The sequence below is a fragment of the Schistocerca cancellata genome, chromosome 1 (genome assembly GCF_023864275.1).
Source record: "Schistocerca cancellata isolate TAMUIC-IGC-003103 chromosome 1, iqSchCanc2.1, whole genome shotgun sequence".
Classification (NCBI taxonomy): domain Eukaryota; kingdom Metazoa; phylum Arthropoda; class Insecta; order Orthoptera; family Acrididae; genus Schistocerca; species Schistocerca cancellata.
The window spans coordinates 985,745,944-985,766,048 of record NC_064626.1 but is presented as its reverse complement, the minus strand read 5'-3'; the positions used below and the strand labels follow the sequence as shown (position 1 = coordinate 985,766,048).

Sequence of the window (20,105 nt, the reverse complement as noted above, 5' to 3'; positions counted from 1 at the left end):
CTGCAAATGTTTGGGGGTATATATTGATGAAAACTTGAACTGGAAGAAGCATATTACTTAGATTCTTAAACAGTTAATTTCAGCTCTTGTGCTCTTCATATAATTGCTTATTTCAAAACAAACATATCAACCTCCTGACATATTTAGTACATTTCCACTCAGTAATGTTGTTTGTGTTTTGTTACCTTTAAAAATTGGCTACTCTATGTCTCATACCATTTTTGTTGCAGAGTCATATCATCCACTGAAAAAGATTTCTTTTACCTCTGTAGACAGCAGCATACTTTCAGTGAGTTGTGTCCTATTGTATTCCCCATACACCTGCCCAGTTTCTGCCACACTCCTACTTCACTGATTACTTAACCTGTTTTAGATATAGTGCTACTATATTTTCAGGACAATTTGGGTAGTTTAATATAAGCTTAGATGAGAAGAGTGCACTTCTCAAGTTTTTGTACCTATGTTGTTTCTGTTTTGAAAAACCTGAAAATGCAAACTAAACTGCATGTTCATCAGAGAATAAGGAAGTTATAAAACATTCATTCCATTTCTTTTATTGCTATGCTATCAGATCAGAAGAGCGTTATCCTCACTGAAATAAAAAAGTTCTGACGATTATGGTTCTTGCATGTGTGTGTATCTCATATGCGAGAACACTACCCTCGTAATTCTGTTTGATCATACAGTTCTTATCCAAACATAATGAGCTGTGACAGGATACTGTCTATTCTCACATACTTTCACATAAGTAATAATTTATTAACCCAGGAAAAAGGAGAAAATGATTATTATCCACTTCACTTAGGGAGACTTTACCTAGGAATTGTGTGTGCCAATTTCCAGCATGCTACATGCAAATATGCCACCTCACAAAGTCACAATACATGAAGGTAAGTGTAAATTTCATGGCCATGCAAATCTCAGCCAACAATACCACAAAAACCGAAAGAAATATACGTTGAAGAGCCAAAGAAACTGATACACCTGTCTAATATTGTGTAGGGCCCACATGAGCACACAGAAGTGCCGCAATATGACGTGATTTTTACTCAGCTAATGTCTAAGTAGTGCTGGAGGGAACTGACATCATGAATCCTACAGGGCTGTCCATAAAACTGTAAGAGTACAAGAGGATGGACATCTCTCCTGGCTTTCCACACAATTCTAATGTTGGTGGTAAACCCAGTATATCACAACCTTCTGTGAAAATCTTCCTCAGGCACAGATTATTCTGGCTACTAACTGGAATATAATATTTGAAAAATTCTAACAGAAATAGGGAGGAAACAAAAATAATGTGTTATGTGTCCTCAGAGAGTCTATAAGTTACTTGGAAAAAGTGTGGCACAAGGAGTATAGTGAATGGAAAGCTGCTTTGAGTAAATTACTATGCTTCAGAATATGTATATTTTACAAATTACAAGTCACTGCTAAATGTTTCTGTCTGTATGTGAATGTTAATCTCAAAGACTATTGTAGAGATTTATATATACATATATATAAAAAACAAAGATGATGTGACTTACCAAATGAAAGTGCTGGCAGGTCGACAGACACACAAACGAACACAAACATACACACAAAAATTCAAGCTTTCGCAACAAACTGTTGCCTCATCAGGAAAGAGGGAAGGAGAGGGAAAGACGAAAGGATGTGGGTTTTAAGGGAGAGGGTAAGGAGTCATTCCAGTCCCGGGAGCGGAAAGACTTACCTTAGGGGGAAAAAAGGACGGGTATACACTCGCACACACACACATATCCATCCACACATATACAGACACATGGTCTGCTTGTGTCTGTATATGTGTGGATGGATATGTGTGTGTGTGCGAGTGTATACCCGTCCTTTTTTCCCCCTAAGGTAAGTCTTTCCGCTCCCGGGACTGGAATGACTCCTTACCCTCTCCCTTAAAACCCACATCCTTTCGTCTTTCCCTCTCCTTCCCTCTTTCCTGATGAGGCAACAGTTTGTTGCGAAAGCTTGAATTTTGTGTGTATGTTTGTGTTCGTTTGTGTGTCTGTCGACCTGCCAGCACTTTCATTTGGTAAGTCACATCATCTTTGTTTTTAGGTATATTTTTCCTTCGTGGAATGTTTCCTTCTATTATAACCATATATATATATAGTTATAATAGAAGGAAACATTCCACAAAGGAAAAATATACTTAAAAACAAAGATGATGTGACTTACAAAATGAAAACTTTGTGTGTATGTTTGTGTTCGTTTGTGTGTCTGTCGACCTGCCAGCACTTTCATTTGGTAAGTCACATCATCTTTGTTTTTAAGTACACACATATATATATATATATATATATATATATATATATATATATATATATATATATTTTCTTTTTTTTTTTTTTGCTAATAGATAAACTGATTCACAAGAATGTAAATATAATTTATAATTGTAATAATGATGTATTTACAATATATGCTCTATTATCTGTTCCACATTTAATTGACGTTTTGAGTGGCATCTCATGGCAATGATGGGAGCTATAAGCTGGTCAGCTACAGAGGAGGTGATATCTGGCAGGAAAACCAGTAACGTAAACAGTCGCCGCAACTCCAAAGAGTAGCGAAGCTTGACCAGAATCTGTATGTCTTATTGTATCTTCCCTACATATTTTTCTGTTGGTATGTGAAAGGGGCAGCAGCCTTTTCAGTAGTTGCAGGGGCAACAGTCTGGATGATTGACTGATCTGGCCTTGTAACACTAACCAAAACGGTCTAGCTGTGCTGGTACTGCGAACGGCTGAAAGCAAGGGGAAACTATAGCCGTAATTTTTCCCGAGGGCATGCAGCTTTACTTAATGGTTAAATGATGATGGCATCCTCTTGGGTAAAATATTCTGGAGGTAAAATAGTCCCCCATTCGGATCTCCGGGCTGGTACTACTCAAGACAACGTCGTTATCAGGAGAAAGAAAACTGGCATTCTACGGATCGGAGCGTGGAATGTCAGATCCCTTAATCGGGCAGGTAGGTTAGAAAATTTAAAAGGGAAATGGATAGGTTAAAGTTAGATATAGTGGGAATTAGTGAAGTTCATTGGCAGGAGGAACAAGACTTTTGGTCAGGTGAATACAGGGTTATAAATACAAAAACTAATAGGGCTAATGCAGAAGTAGGTTTAATAATGATTAAAAAAAATAGGAGTGTGGGTAAGCTACTACAAACAGCATAGTGAACGCATTGTTGTGGCCAAGATAGATACAAAGCCCATGCCTACTACAGTAGTACAACTTTATATGCCAACTGGCTCTGCAAATGATGAAGAAATTGATTAAATGTATGCTGAGATAAAAGAAATTATTAAGGTAGTGAAGGGAGACGAAAATTTAATAGTCATGGGTGACATGAATTTGAGAGTAGGAAAAGGGAGAGAAGAAAACATAGTGGGTGAATATGGATTGGGGGAGAGAAATGAGAGAAATGAAAGAGGAAGCCGTCTGGTAGAATTTTGCACAGAGCATAACTTAATCATAGCTAACACTTGGTTCAAGAATCATAAAAGAAGGTTGTATACATGGAAGAATCCTGGAGATACTAGAAGGTATCAGAAAGTTTATATAATGGTAAGACAGAGATTTTGTAACCAGGTTTTAAATTGTTAAGTAAGACGTTTCCAGGGGCAGATGTGGACTCTGACCACAATCTATTGGTTATGAACTGTAGATTAAAACTGAACAAACTGCAAAAAGGTGGGAATTTAAGGAGATGGGACCTGGATAAACTGAAAGAACCAGAGGTTGTACAGAGTTTCAGGGAGAGCATAAGGGAACAATTGACAGGAATGCGGGAAAGAAATACAGTAGAAGAAGAATGGGTAGCTCTGAGGGCTGAAGCAGTGAAGGCAGCAGAGGATCAAGTAGGATAAAAGACAAGGGCTACTAGAAATCCTTGGGTAACAGAAGAAATATTGAATTTAATTGATGAAAGGAGAAAATATAAAAACACAGTAAATGAAGCAGGCACAAAGGAATGCAAACATCTCAAAAATGAGATCGACAGGAAGTGCAAAATGGCAGAGCAGGGATGGCTAGAGGACAAATGTAAGGATGTAGAGGCTTATCTCACTAGGGGTAAGATAGATACTGCCTAAAGGAAAATTAAAGAGACCTTTGGAGAAAAGAGAGCCACTTGTACGAATATCAAGAGCTCAGATGGAAACCCAGTTCTAAGCAAAGAAGGGAAAGCAGAAAGGTGGAAGGAGTATATAGAGGGTCTATACAAGGGTGATGTACTTGAGGACAATATTATGGAAATGGAAGAGGATGTAGATGAAGACGAAATGGGAGATATGATACTGCGTGAAGAGTTTGACAGAGCACTGAAAGACCTGAGTCGAAACAAGGCCGCGGGAGTAGACAACATTCCAATAGAACTACTGACGGCCTTGGGAGAGCCAGTCCTGACAAAACTCTACCGTCTGGTGAGCAAGATGTATGAGACAGGCGAAATACCCTTGGACTTCAGGACTAATATAATAATTCCAATCCCAAAGAAAGCAGGTGCTGACTGATGTGAAAATTACCGAACTATCAGTTTAATAAGTCATAGCTGCAAAATACTAACACGAATTCTTTACAGGCAAATGGAAATACTGGTAGAAGCTGACCTCGGAGAAGATCAGTTTGGATTCCGTAGAAATGTTGGAACACGTGAGGCAATACTGACCCTACGACTTATCTTAGAAAATAGATTAAGGAAAGGCAAACCTACGTTTATAGCATTTGTAGACTTAGAGAAAGCTTTTGACAATGTTGACTGGAATAGTCTCTTTCAAATTCTAAAGATGGCAGGGGTAAAATACAGGGAGCGAAAGGCTATTTATAATTTGTACAGAAACCAGATGGCAGTTATAAGGGTCGAGGGGTATGAAAAGGAAGCAGTGGTTGGGAAGGGAGTGAGACAGGGTTGTAGTCTCTCCCCGATGTTATTCAATCTGTATATTGAGCAAGCAGCAAAGGAAACAAAAGAAAAATTCGGAGTAGGTATTAAAATCCATGGAGAAGAAATAAAAACGTTGAGGTTCACCGATGACGTAATTCTGTCAGAGACAGCGAAGGACTTGGAAGGAGGATATAAGATGAACATCAACAAAAGCAAAACGAGGATAATGGAATGTAGTCGAATTAAGTCAGGTGATGCTGAGGGAATTAGATTAGGAAATGAGACACTTAAAGTAGTGAAGGAGTTTTGCTATTTGGGGAGCAAAATAACTGATGATGGTCGAATTAGAGAAGATATAAAATGTAGACTGGCAATGGCAAGGAAAGCGTTTCTGAAGAAGAGAAATTTGTTAACATCGAGTATAGATTCAAGTGTCAGGAAGTCGTTTCTGAAAGTATTTGTATGGAGTGTAGCCATGTATGGAAGTGAAACATGGACGATAAATAGTTTGGACAAGAAGAGAATAGAAGCTTTCGAAATGTGGTGCTACAGAAGAATGCTGAAGATTAGATGGGTAGATCACATAACTAATGAGGAGGTATTGAATAGAATTGGGCAGAAGAGGAGTTTGTGGCACAACTTTACAAGAAGAAGGGACCGGTTGGTAGGACATGCTCTGAGGCATCAAGGGATCACAAATTTAGCATTGGAGGGCAGTGTGGAGGGTAAAAATCGTAGAGGGAGACCAAGAGATGAATACACTAAGCAGATTCAGAAGGATGTAGGTTGCGGTAAGTACTGGGAGATGAAGCAGCTTGCACAGGATAGACTAGCATGGAGACCTACATCAAACCAGTCTCAGGACTGAAGACAACAACAACAACAATGTGAAGGCTAATTTCAGGTGTTACTGTCAGGGTTTTGATAGTTTTCACTACTGGATAGAGTGATTCGTGCGGGAGGTTTGTGTATATAATATATTACTGCTACGCCCCCAACAATTAGTTCAGCCATAGATACTTAGTGCTATTGTGCAAAGTCACATTGGGTCTCTAGTTTATCATATAAAGCAGAAAACTGTTAAACTTTACATAAGATAAACTCTATGCTTCATTATGTATGCAAAAGAATCATGTTTATTTATGAAAAATTACATGCATGTATACTTCACCATTTGTTTCCAAAACAGTATGAAAGCATTTCTTATATGAAAGGATATGTAACTCAGGCCAAAGTATTAGACACTGTTTTACATTGGGAAGTTCAGATGTTTCAATAATGTACATGTTAGCACCACAATACAAAATAAGAGTTCTGTAACTTAAGGTTGGTAAATACAGCTTTGTGTCTTCAAATGTAGGTTTGCATGCTATGGATGAAGATTCAAACTCCTTAGAAAAGAATTCAACATAAGATGATTACAAACTACAAGGAGAATATCATACAAGATGGTTTTTGTTTTCCATTGTGCAAACACAAAAATTCAAACAACTGGCATGTAATCGCACCACAAGCCATGCTCCTACTGCTATGGGCTTTTATTGTGTAGACCATGTTTGAGCAAAAGTGCCTGGCAGAGGGTTCATTGAACCACCTTCACAAATCTCTGTTATTCCAATCTTGCACAGTGTGTGGAAAGAATGAACACCTATATATTTCCGTACAAGCTCTGATTTCCCTTATTTTATCATGGTGATCATTTCTCCCTATGTAGGTTGGTGTTTTTGCATTCACAGGAGAAAGTTGGTGATTGAAATTTCGTGAGAAGTGTCAGTCGCAGCGAAAAATGCCTTTCTTTTAATGATGCCCAGCCCAAACGCTGTATCATTTCAGTGACACACTCTCCCATATTTCGTGAAAATACAAAACATGCTGCCCTTCTTTGAACTTTTTCAGTGTACTCTGTCAGCCCTATCTGGCAAGGATCCCACACTGTGCAGCAGTATTCTAAAAGAGGATGGACAAGTGTAGTGTAGGCAGTCTCCTTAGTAGATCTGTTACATTTTCTAAGTGTCCTACCAATAAAATGCAGTGTTTGGGTAGCCTTCCCCACAACATTTTCTGTGTGTTCCTTTCAATTTAAGTTGCTTGTAATTGTAATTCGTAGGTATTTAGTTGAATTTATGACATTTAGATTTGACTGATTTATCATGTAATAAGTTTAACGGATTCCTTTTAGCACTCATGTGGATGACCTCTTACTATTAGTTACTTAGGGTCAACTGCCAATTTTCCCTCCATAGTGTGTTTTGTGCTTCTGGTGACTTTATTAGTTGATAAATGACTGCCTCATCTGTGAACAACCTAAGACGGCTGCTCAGATGGCCTCCCAAATTGTTTATATAGGTAAGGAACAGCAGAGGGCCTATAAGACTACCTCAGGGAAATGCAGAAATCACTTCTGTTTTACTCGATGACTTTCCATCAGTTCCTACGAACTGTGACCTCTCTGACAGGAAGGCATAAATTTAATCACATAACTGAAATGCTATTCCATAAGCACGCAATTTCACTGTAAGCCACTTGTGTGGTACAGTGTCAAAAGCCTTCTGGAAATCCAGAAATACGGAATCAATCTTCATACGAATAAAGAGCTAGTTGTGTTTCACAAGAATGATGTTTTCTAAGCCCATGTTGACTCTGTGTCAATAGACCGTTTTCTTTGCGGTAAGCCCGCATCTCGTGGTCGTGCGGTAGCGTTCTCGCTTCCCACGCCCGGGTTCCCGGGTTCGATTCCCAGCGGGGTCAGGGATTTTCTCTGCCTCGTGATGGCTGGGTGTTGTGTGCTGTCCTTAGGTTAGTTAGATTTAAGTAGTTCTAAGTTCTAGGGGACTTATGACCACAGCAGTTGAGTCCCATAGTGCTCAGAGCCATTTGAACCATTTGAACAATTGCGGTAATTCATAATGTTCAAACACAATATACAAGGGTTGAAACTTTTAATAGTGGCAACTATTTATTTACAGCTCGCACAAAATAGATACGTGTTTCAAAGTTTTACTGATCTTCAAAGTAGTCACCAGCATTGTGTATAACCCATTTCCAGTGATGTGGAAGTCGTAGCAGCACCAGTTGTGTTGACAGTTCGAGTGGCACATTCTATTGCCCGACTAATTTGTAGCAGTTCTGAAGCGAATGCCGTGAAGTGTTTCCTTCAGTTTAGAAATCGAGTTGAATTTACGAGGGCTTAAATCAGGGGAGTGCAGTAGGTGGTATAGCACTTAGCAGCCCCATCAGTCAATCATTTCAGTAACAGCTTGTACTGTATGTGCTTGAACACTGTCCTGCAAAATGATGGTCAGGTCCTGCAGAAAGTGTCATCACTTCTGTCTCTAAGCTGGTCATAGGTTGTGTTCCAAAAACAAACAGCATAGAGACTGATGGGGCTGCTAACTGCTGTACCACCTACTGCACTCCCCTGATTTAAGACCTCGTAAGTTCAACTCGATTTCTAAACTGAAAGGGGGGGGGAACGAAACCCACTTCACGGGATTTGCTTCAGAACTGCTACAAATTCGTTGGGCAATAGACCGTGTCGCTCAAACTGTCAACACAACTGGCACTGCTAAGAGTATCCTATGACTTCCACATCGCTGGCAATGGATTATACACAATGCTGCTGACTGCTTTGAAGGTCAGTAAAATTTTGAAACATGTATATATTTTGTACGATCTGTAAATAAATAGTTGCCACTATTAAAGTTCCAAGCCTCGTATGTTCCAGAATCCTGCTGCATTTTGATGTTAATGATATGGGCCTGCTGATTCGTTGTTTTTTATTTAACACAGTTTAATTGAAACACCGTTTCAACATATCTCTAGTGTAGCCACGAGTGGAATAAATCTCTCATTTCCTCATTGTGATACAACATTCCCTGACTACTGGCTGACTAGTACCAAAAGAGTGACTTGCAGAGTTATGGAACGATAAATTTGGAACATCATATAGCCAGACAGTTGATTTTTGTGAGTTCATGGGCTAGGGGTAGTGCACTAGATGCTATGCCCTGAATAAGTTTCTTGATTATTAATAAGTGTTTTATTTATTGCAGGAGCACTGATGTCCAGAACTTGTGGAAGAATGCTCCAGAAAGTGTTCAATATATTTTTCTTATATTTGAAGAAAGTGACTCATACATTGGATCTGAAGTAATTCTGGATCTTCACTTTGTCAAAGGAATACAAATACGAAATGTTTTGAACCAGAATGAAGCACTTGCAAAGTTGTTAGGCATTTCATCATATCCTAGTATGATAGTTTTGGAAAGAAGCAGTACTCCAGAACATCTTAGAGTTGTTGATAAGACAAGAGAAGAATTTCGAAAGGCTATTGAAATATTCTTGAGAAATAAAGGTATTGAATTTTCTGTAAATGAACAAACCAGTTCAAAAGAAAATAAGGACAGTGTTTTGAACTACGTTCAGAATGTGAAAGAGAATGGAAAAAGGCAGCCATCACATGATGTAGTTTTTCAAGCTGATTTAGAATTAGCAGTTCAGTATTCACTTAAACATGAGATACCATTGAAAAACGTAATTTCTGGTAAAATGCTTGATGCCCTTAGAAATTATCTAAGTGTTTTGGCTAAGTACTTCCCAACTGAATCAGAGGGTAAAGCTTATTTAAGAGCATTGCAAGGTAAAGCATTGGCCAATGTTTCTCAGTTGAAAGGTAGTGATTTTCTTGCTTATGTTAAAAAGCTTGAGCAGGGTATGAAATACTCATCCTTTATCAGTAACAGAGATTGGGTTGGTTGTAAGGGAAGTTCTCCTATTTATCGTGGCTACCCTTGTGGTCTTTGGACTTTATTCCATACTCTTACTGTCAACTCTGTCTTACAAAATGGAACAGATAAAAATTTTAAAAGTCTGGAGGTACTCGATGCTATGTTAGGGTACATTACACATTTCTTTGGTTGCCATGACTGTTCATTGCATTTTCAAGAAATGGCAGCAGAATCTATGCATTCTGATGTGCTAAAACCAGAGGATAGTATAATGTGGTTATGGAAGGCTCACAACAAAGTAAACAAACGTTTGGCAGGAGATACGACTGAAGATCCAAAACATCCGAAAATACAGTTTCCTTCTAGAGATAACTGTCCAGTTTGCAGACTTCGTGATGGTAGTTGGGATTATAATGAAATTCTAAAATACGTAAAATTGGTGTACCGTAGAGAGAATATAAAAACCATTCCTGTAGAAGACAGAATTAATCAACATTCAGGTAGTAACAATTTTGAAGTTTCAGAACTTCACAGTAATAGTTTTTCGAGTCTAAAAAATGCTGCTGCAAGTAATCAACGTTTTGGGTGGAATTTTAATATATTCGATGTGAGTCTTTGTGTTATTCTGTATCTTGTTTCAGCATGTATTCTGCTTCTAGTTTTCTTGAAGTTCATTGTAAGAAAAAAGTATAAGAAGAAGTACTACGTGCATGACTTGCTTGGAAAAGTATAAGAAACAATGATACAGCTGTAAACAATCCATTGTTCCTGAAACAGTATTTCTTCTATTTCAGTTGTCTATCTCCTTTTTGATAGAGAGATAATGTGTAAAAGGTTTTTTGAGTGGTGGGTAATGCAGTCATAACTGTTTCCTTTTAATTTGTAATTTAGTAACCATATGTTTTATGGAATATTTGTACATGAAATGTTGATATTTTGGTTTTGTTATTATTATTGTTTATGGTTTTTTTTAAAGGCAACAGTGGTTATCTATGTGGAAAAGTACTTCTTTCGAACCAGAATGTTTCTTTGAATGACCCAAGTAGATGATTTTAAAATGAAATGTTTCAATCACTCTCATCTAGAGGAATTCAACAATAGTGAAAATTCTTTTCTGTAATGTTCCACCTTTTCATATAAAGGTATACATTTTCTCATAATCCAAAAATATATAATTAAGTAGAATGTAGTACAGGGTTTTTGGGATTTTTATTGCCATTTTGTTGCACTTTTAATCCTTATGTTGATGATTCAATTGCCAGAAGGTATTCCACCAGGTACAGATTTTTTGTTTAAGAATGCACACGCTGTACCACACAATCCTCTCATTGCTAGTTTTTAATTTAGTCTCATTGCCATATTTATTTTTTCTGTCCAAGCATACCCTGGTTTCTTTTACCATACAGAAGACTGAAATTAGTCCAATTAGAATTGGTACATGTTGGGATAGGTTATAATATCACAATATTGAATTTTCTGTGAGTGTACAAGGTATTGAAGAGCATCAGAAAGATACAATAATGATGACAGTGGATCAGGTGCAAATTCAGTTGAGAAAGATTGTTAAAATAGAAAGAGGCAGAAAGGCATTATTTGTACAGTATTATTGCCCTGTCTTCATTATAATTCGGAGAGTACTTGAAATTTTATATTTCCCTATATTTAAAATTAAGGTAAGTGATATTCAAACAGAGCACAAGTGACCGCATTTGTAGACATATATTGTTCCAGTACTAAGACAGTTTTTTACTAGCCACACATAGTAAATAGATGTAATTTGCTATCTCGTTATCAACACAACAAATACTGAAGTGAAACTACCCTCTCTTGCACAAGTAGAGGTAGAATAAATGTGTGTTAAATTTAATACACCAAAAGAAGTTTTATAAACAGTTTTTGTGTTCAGTTATTTAACAGAACTTGTAAATTTAACTTTATTTTTCTCATACCACCCCTTTAACACCATACAGCATTCCCAAATGGACAATTTATTTTAATTACATTTACTTTTATCCACTCAGGACATATTCAGGTGTTCTCCCTGTGATACACAAACTTCAACCTTACTTGCAGTCATCAAATAAAGAGGCATTCTACATTTTCTGAGAACATTACAGGCTTGCCAATCCCCTCTTACTATGTCTATTGTCCTCTGTGACCTACTGCCTACGTCACTGTCAGTCCACTGTGAGCCCATATAAAAAAGACATAAAAAGGAAAAAATGTTCCCTCATTGAAAATAAATCTAAATTGCTTAACAGCATGCACTGTGATTGAATTTTTGCTGTAAAAAAGTTGTTGCAATACCCACTTCACTCTCAAACAGGAGTCTTGCAGTATATATTTCCTGTATCTCCCAGTTGATGTGAAAATGACCAATTTTTTGTTGACAGTTTGAAGTTGCAATAAAATTTGACTTTTGAAAAGCCTGACTATCTTGCTGTGTCTTTATTATTCATAACATTTTTATGCAATATATCCTGAAGCAACAAAGATTTGAAAAATATGGAAACTCGATAAATTAAATTATGCATGTTACTACTCACAAAATTCTCACACAAATAGTAACAAAATGTAGTGAATGAAATAATAAGTGCGGTGTATAGTAGCCCACAATTTGTTAACAGTACTTTTGGCATATTTCAGAAATCCATTTATATTGCACTGTAAGTAAAATTTCTTGAACATTTAACACTTTTCTTGTTTATTTATGAGAAGTTAATTACAAACACTAACTAGTGTCACAGTATACTTATTGCTTAAGGTAATTGCCCATATTCATTCATGTAGATTGTGCCTATTCTGTCTGTTTAACTCATTTGGTTTGTCTGCAGCCATTTTAGGCATAAGCAGATCTTTTGATATGTGTGAAACTACTATTTGCTGATCTGCACTGGAGACTCCCTACATTAATTCTTTTCAGTCTCAGTCTAAATAAACTGTGATTAGAATCTTAAATTTACGTAATTGTCTAAACAAATCTTTTAAAAGTGTATTTTCTTTCTCCAAAAAATTCATAATTTAAGCTACTGTTTTGATTTGGTTCTTTTCTTTCGCTATTTGAGTTACTTTTATGTCAGATTGAAAATGTCCTTCCATGCTTTTAGTAGTGATTGGCTTTTTATCTCTGTTAATAATTACGATAGGAATTTCTGCTAAATGCTACTGCCTCAACTATGTTCCAGACTATTGGAATCCAAATTTTCATAAGAATATTTAAGCAATTTTTTCTTTAGTGCGGAACTTAAATTGAGATTATCAACATTTCATGTACAATGACACTATTAATGAGTTGTCCTTGGATAATGTATTAATATTACATTATTTACACACAAATTTTATTTGTCAAATTAGAAAAGTAAATATCTTGTTTTTGCTTCTGAAAAATATGGCGTACGGTGTTATTTAATATACTCCAATATGTTGTTGGATCTTTTAATAGAATTTAAAATTAATTAAGCCCTTTGTACTTTATGATTATTCATATCTTATTAACTGTGATACATAACAGTGCCTTTTACAGGAACCTTTCTTTCCCAACTATCAAACATCACAATTTGAATTAATATTAATTATTTTAAGTACCAAAGATGAACAACAAACATTTTATTATGAGACTGAAGAATTTCACAATTGCATAAGGTCACATTTCTGTAATGTGTACATGTTCAAGAAATGTTTGATACATTTATTAAATGACAAAGCTGGTAGACTGGATATCACAAAAAATGTAACTTTTGTATCAAATAATACGAATTTTACAATATTTATAGAAAAAGAGAACATTTAGTGTTTGTAAGAAAGTGTGCAATTTTAGTCACTACTTAAACATTCATTAATTTTGTCTGAAAATAAGATTTATGTGGATTAAGAAAGGAAATTAAATTAATACATGTAAAAGCTGTGCAGTAAATGATGAGTTGCGTAATGTTTACCAGCAAAATATATTCTGTAACTTTCAATTTATATGTTTGTGTAATATAAAAATAAGAGAGAAGAAAATGTTGAGGAAACTACAAGAATTGTGAGTACATTCAGATAAAAGCATGAAAACAAGAAATGGTTACTGGCAATGTAGAATGTCTCATGATTGTAGCATACATTGCGTGCTCCAGTTGTATCAACATAAAGAGGGAAGTTAATACATCTCTTGTAACTGAAATTATTTTAAAGTTTGGGAATGAAATTCTATCTTTCTAATAGTTGGCCTGAGATGAATGAGACAATGCTACTTTGCCCAAGGAGAAATCTGTTTACAATAAATAGAAAAGAAACAAAACCTATGCCTGAGAAATCACAAAATGGCAGAGGCTTATATGCCACTGTATGTCCATATTCTTTGACATGTTTTGCCAGAGCATTCTTATCCTTCTCTCCTTTTGCATCTTTTATTTGTCTCTTTCTGTTTGCACGCCTCATTTGCAGTTTTTGAATTTTCCCTTGCCCTTGTTCTGAATGTTTCCTGCCGATAGTATAAATGGCAATTTTCTTGATTAGTTTGTAGTGTTAAACATTCTATCACACAGTGCACACTTACATGTTGTAGTCATTGTTCCTGTTCTTTTTATTTCTTTCGTGATTTGTAACTGTAAAAATGCAAATCTAAACTGTCTTGTTATTGTAATGAGTGTAGTGCTTTTTGTATTTCTTGATCTCTGTTGTTATTTTTGAGAGTGTTATCATTTTGCTATCAACAAGTCTACATTGCATTTGGTGTGATACTTGAAGTTTCTTCTGAAGAATCTGTGAGTACACTGACAAAAGAAAGTATTTTTAAAACAGAAAATCATGTTAAAACATACAGTATTAATTCAAAAAAATAGTGGTGTGTGTTAGATATGAATTGAATTATAAATAATGAATTGTATCAAATGATGATCTTGTGTGAATGGTGTGCTTGGAAAAGAAAATAGAATGAGCTTGTAAAAACATAAAAAGCTATGATGCTTATTAGTATTTGTACATATATTTAATCCTCTAGTATTTAAAATTTCTAGCCTAGCTCATCAAAGGGTTTCATCATATAGCTAGCAAGTTTTCATTCTCTTTTGTGTGTGCCTGTTAACAACTCACTGCTTCTGCTGTTCAGCGATTGGTGTCGGTTACTCCAATATTGTTTACATTCTACGAGAACTTTACTTCCTACATTAAAAAAGTGCTTTGAGTAGAAACAGAATGTGTGGTTGGCACAAATTCTGTTCTTAGCCATAGATTATAGAAATCTTAGGGGAAATCACATGTTTAACAGATTACTACCTGATTGTGTGGGTCTGCTCAGGTACTTATTTATCCTAATCTTGTGTCTGTCAGGAAATGGTATGGAATCCATCTATAGTACAAAGACAAATGTCTTTTACTTACATTATCTTATCTCCACAGTATTTTGTTGTTTAGGAATAGAAGTTAAATTCAGATTAACAGTGAACAAACTCCATTTTACGATACAACCTATTGTAAAACATGTTCTTTTCTCAGTGCAATATTGGACATCTTCCCCTCAGGAATATATTGTCAATTTTGTTCAGAGTTACAATGGACCAAGTCTCCAATAGTGTTGTGTAATGACACATGTTCATTGTGTATCTTTATGATTTAAATGTTTTGTAAATAAACAGTGAACCTTTTGAGTTTCAGTAGTTTGAAGAAGTGGGGAAAGACAAAAGGCCAACAGTATCTTGTATCAGCAAACATTTAAGAGAGAATGTGAGAAACTTCGAGCATGTAATTCTGTTTCCAGACTCGTGCGCTGTTCAAAACCTACACATACATCTACAAGGATACTCTGCAAATCATATTTAAGTGCCTGGCAGAGGGTTCATCGAACCTCCTTCACAATTCTGTTATTCCAATCTCGAATAGCACACGGAAAGAACGAACAGCTATACCTTTCTGTACGAGCTCTGATTTCCCTTATTTTATCATGATGATCATTTCGCCCTGTGTAGGTCGGTGTCAACAAAATATTTTTGCATTCGAAGGAGAAAGTTGGTAATTGGAATTTCGTGAGAAGATTCCGTTGCAATGAAAAATGCCTTTCTTTTAATGATGTCCAGCCCAAACCCTGTACCATTTCCGTGACACTCTCTCCCATATTTCTTGATAATACAAAATGTGCTGCCCTTCTTTGAATGTTTCTGATGTAGTCTGTCAGTCCTATTTGGTAAGGACCCCACACCGTGCAGCAGTATTCTAAAAGAGGATGGACAAGTGTAGTGTAGGCAGTCTCCTTAGTAGATCTATTACATTTTCCAAATGTCCTGCCAATAAATCACAGTCTTTGGTTAGCCTTCCCCACAATGGTATAAAAGATTAATATAGAAGACTATCGTAAAAATGGTCAGTAAGTTGTCATATTTTTCATTGTTAATGGGCATTATGAGTGTAAACTAACACTTTCGATATTACAGTAAGAGACTGCATTTATAATCCATTGAACAAGCATACAATTAACCATCATCTGTGAATAACTCCAGGGAAGCTGACCGATAACATTGAAAACCACCGATATCTCAACACATAACAGTTACTGTCATTTTAGGGCCTTACCCAGTTCATGCCTTGACAATGACAAATGACAGAGTTTACAACATGGTGGGAGAAGGTTAACTTCTCCCTGGACAATTGTTGAACATTATAGTCTGCATAATTGAAAGGATACAAAGTCCTAATAAAAAAGGCTAAGAAGTTCTAATTATTATGTATGCAACTGATATGTTGACAAATGCATTTTTTAAACCATGAATCCTTAAGACTAAGAAATATAATTACTTTGTTCCAAAGTCTACATCGTAATACCATCGTCACTTCTATTTGAGTCTGTTTCTGAACAATCTGATTCTAAATTTTTGATGATAGGTTCAAGGCTTATATCCATAATGACTTTCCTGTCAAATTCTTCTTTCTGAAGCTTTTCAGCATGCCACACAGACTGTGCCCACTCTGCAGGTGGGATGTTGTCTGTTAGCTCATTGTGTAATGCCTCATGCACAAGTGATTCACTGTGTGTTATCTTGAATGTATTGTTTTTTCTCCCACATAACCTTAAAACACTTTGCCCAAATTAATTCCATGGGGCTACAATGACAGTGACACATAGGTAAATGCAAAACTGTGTGATCCCATTCACATGCCAGGAAGTCAAGATTGTACATTCTGTCACGTGACTTGTGTAAATTAACGAGTTGCAGGAGATCGGTACGAGTTTGGTTTATATGGGACTTAATATTTTTATTTTTAAGCTGAGGGAAAAGAATCCGCTTTTGTGGTGTTTGTACTTGATGTTTTCTCTGTAACAGTTGAATTATAACTGGGAATGACCAACTTCAAAGCAAGGTACGACAAGAATTGTGAATCTTGTCGCAAAGCTGATAGTATTCATTGCCGAATGGTAATCACTGGTGTTTTTCTTACATGTAAATAAAAGTTTATTCTCAGAAATAAAACCAGAAGAGGAGTCAGTATGCAGAATAATCATCTGAGAACCCATCCCCAGGAGAACTTTAAAACCGCCAGTAACATCACTCATTTTCCAGCAGATGTTCTTGGAATGATTCTAATTGACCCAAGTTTCATCAAGGTAATACACTGTTGAACTACCTCCTTCTCTTGTATTGTGAATCTTTATATGGGATGTGGTTCTTGTTGCACCTTGTGTCACTTCTGTGAACTAAAAACTCTCTTCTTAACATATCTGGAACCAACATCTTTTAAAATTCTTTACCTTGACAAAGCACTTACCATTGAAGCCTGCATAACTGTAACATGTTTTTGTTATGTGGGGCATTCATCATTCAATGGAGCACTTTAAAACATCATTGTTAAAACCACCCATTTGTGTTACAGGTTCCTTGTGATTTCGATCCTTTCCAGGTGACATGAAACCAACTGTTTCTACAGTCCCTACAGCTCTGACACTTTTGTTTACAATTCTCTTTACAGTTCTCTTGCTGACACCACATTGTTCTGGAGTCCGTCCTTGAGTTTTCCAATGTTGACAGTAGGAGACCTGCTTTTAAATTCATGTTTGAAAAAGTTATAAATGCAGTAAATAATCCACCTCGCCAGCACTTCACATTTATTGCAATCACCTGACTTTTCTTAAAATCACACTTAAACATTTATAAGATATGCATTTACAGCTGTACTGCTGCAAGAAAAAAAGGAAACAAAAAAACTGATAGTAGAATGAATAATTCGGTGTCGCGAAGTACGCCAACAGTGCAGCATGTAGTAACTCTCTGCTAGCTGCTTGGACAGAGAATGAATATTATTGGCTGCTGGAGGCTAGTGGAGGTGGACACGCAGAATGACTGAAAATTGGTCCGTCTTCTTACATGATATGGCAGGCATAAAATGATTTACAGTAACCTTAGACACAGGTGTAATAGTTACTTTTCTGGTTAAAATCACATCTGCTTCAGCACTTTCTGAATGTTTTTACACAGACAAATAAATTGTTTTCAAACGTACTCCTCTGCTTTCAGCCTAGTCCTTGCAGTTTGTCATTTGATCAAATTTTATGATATTCCCAGTAAATGCCACCTTTACATTTTGATTGTATTTTTGTGATTTACATGATCAAAGACCTTAAAAAGATCTCAAAATATACCAATTAGCAATATTTTTTAGTAGAAGGATTCCAGTGAGATATTTGCAAAAGAGAATATAGCTCTAACTGTGGACAGATCCTTCTGAAATCAACACTGTCTTTTCATGACAATGTAAAAGCTGCTAAGATGCTTCACTGTATGGAGCTGTGATACAGTGCCTGAACTGAATCCATTGCTCTCGTGATCCAGGCTATTCAAAGCTTTCCAACACTTTGTACAATATTTTCTTCTGTTGTTTGTTCCTAAATTATGTTTGAAACAGTTTTCATAGTTACCTCTTGTATCCTCATGCGGGATTACTTGATGGATGTAGCAATCTACATCACTTCCTCTCCTTGAGTATTCCCACCCTCTCTCAAAGGTGAGAGAGAAATTGTGGGCTATTACATGATAAAATGATTTAAGATTTTCCGTAAAACAAAATAATTTTTTTAAAAAATGACAAATACTGTCTTGTCAATAAGCCTTTTTCAAAGGATATAGCTTTAGAAAATGAATCTCTCCACCAAAATAAATAACTTTCCTTAGTTGTTGGCAGTGACTTGAAAAATCTACTGCAATCAGTCCATTCATGTCTGATGATAAAATTCATTGGTCCTCTGCTATTCAGACTGAGTTAGATAACTTTTTCAGTCTCTTCACCCATTTTTATTCTTTCATGTACTATCCAAACCATATTACTAGAAATATTAAACTATCTCATTTTCCTACACGGTTGTTGGGTTCAGCTGTCTATAGCACAATTGAAAATAATCTAGTATTTCTCAACATATACCACCAGCCAACGAATGTTCTATTCCTTGTTGTTTTCTTATCTCTTTGTGTACTAAATTGCATCCTATATCTAACAACATTTTGGCAATATGTGGTTTGTTCCCTTCTCAGCTCTGCTTTAACTAATTTGAGGTACTCATACTCATTTTGTAGGAATCTTAAGTTTTTGTTGGCATCCTCAGTCTTTTTGTGGCCTTTCATTCACAAGATCTTAAAACAGTTTTCAAACATTCTTCATTATCTCTTTCTTCCATACCAGCTGGCAACAGGAACATGATTTTATTACATTTTATACATTCTAGATTATTTTTGTCAGTGAAAATTAAAGTTTTATGAGCGCAAAAAATTTGAATTTATCAAATCCTGGGTTTACTACTACTACTACTACTACTACTACTACTACTACTAATAATAATAATAATAATAATAATAATAATAATAGATTTTATTGTCTTTAGGCCATTACAGCAGTTGACAACATCAAATGAAGATAACAATTTACAATACAGTGTGATAAAGTATTGACAACTGAAATATTTTAGCTTATATTACAATAAATGTACAGTGGGTCATCTGTTGGATTACTGCATTTTAAGTTGAAGAACTCATTGATGCCAAGAACGGGTGGACAATTAACCATTCATGCAATCTTTCTTTGGATGTACATTCAGGAAGATCCTGTATAGCATGTGGCAGCTTATTAAATAGTTTGTGCCCTGTGACTTCATAGCTATTTATTGACGTTGATAATCTGTGGTAAGGTGTGTATATGTGTTTGATGCTTCTTGTATTGTAACAATGTACATTTTCTCTCTGTTTCACATCTTGTAGGTTCTTCTTCGTATAGATTAAGACATTGTATATATATTGAGCAAGCAGTAAAGGAAACAAAAGAAAAATTCGGATTAGGTATTAAAATCCATGGAGAAGAAATAAAAACTTTGAGGTTCGCCAATGACATTGTAATTCTGTCAGAGAAAGCAAAGGACTTAGAAGAGCAGTTGAACGTAATGGACAGTACCTTAAAAGGAGGATATCAAATGAACATCAACAAAAGCAAAACGAGGGTAATGGAATGTAGTTGAATTAAATCGGGT

General features: G+C 35.9%; 1 protein-coding gene across 1 annotated transcript in view; it reads left to right on the top strand.

Annotated features, from left to right (window-relative positions):
* The window catches only part of LOC126088524 (sulfhydryl oxidase 1-like), a 67,141-nt gene extending 47,426 nt beyond the window's left edge, over positions 1-19,715 (top strand). The window contains exon 3 of the mRNA XM_049906686.1: positions 8,951-19,715. Coding sequence (XP_049762643.1) covers positions 8,951-10,358 — 1,408 coding nt within the window. The 3' untranslated portion in view covers positions 10,359-19,715. The remainder of the gene's footprint in view (positions 1-8,950) is intronic.
* The last annotated feature ends 390 nt before the right edge of the window (positions 19,716-20,105 follow it).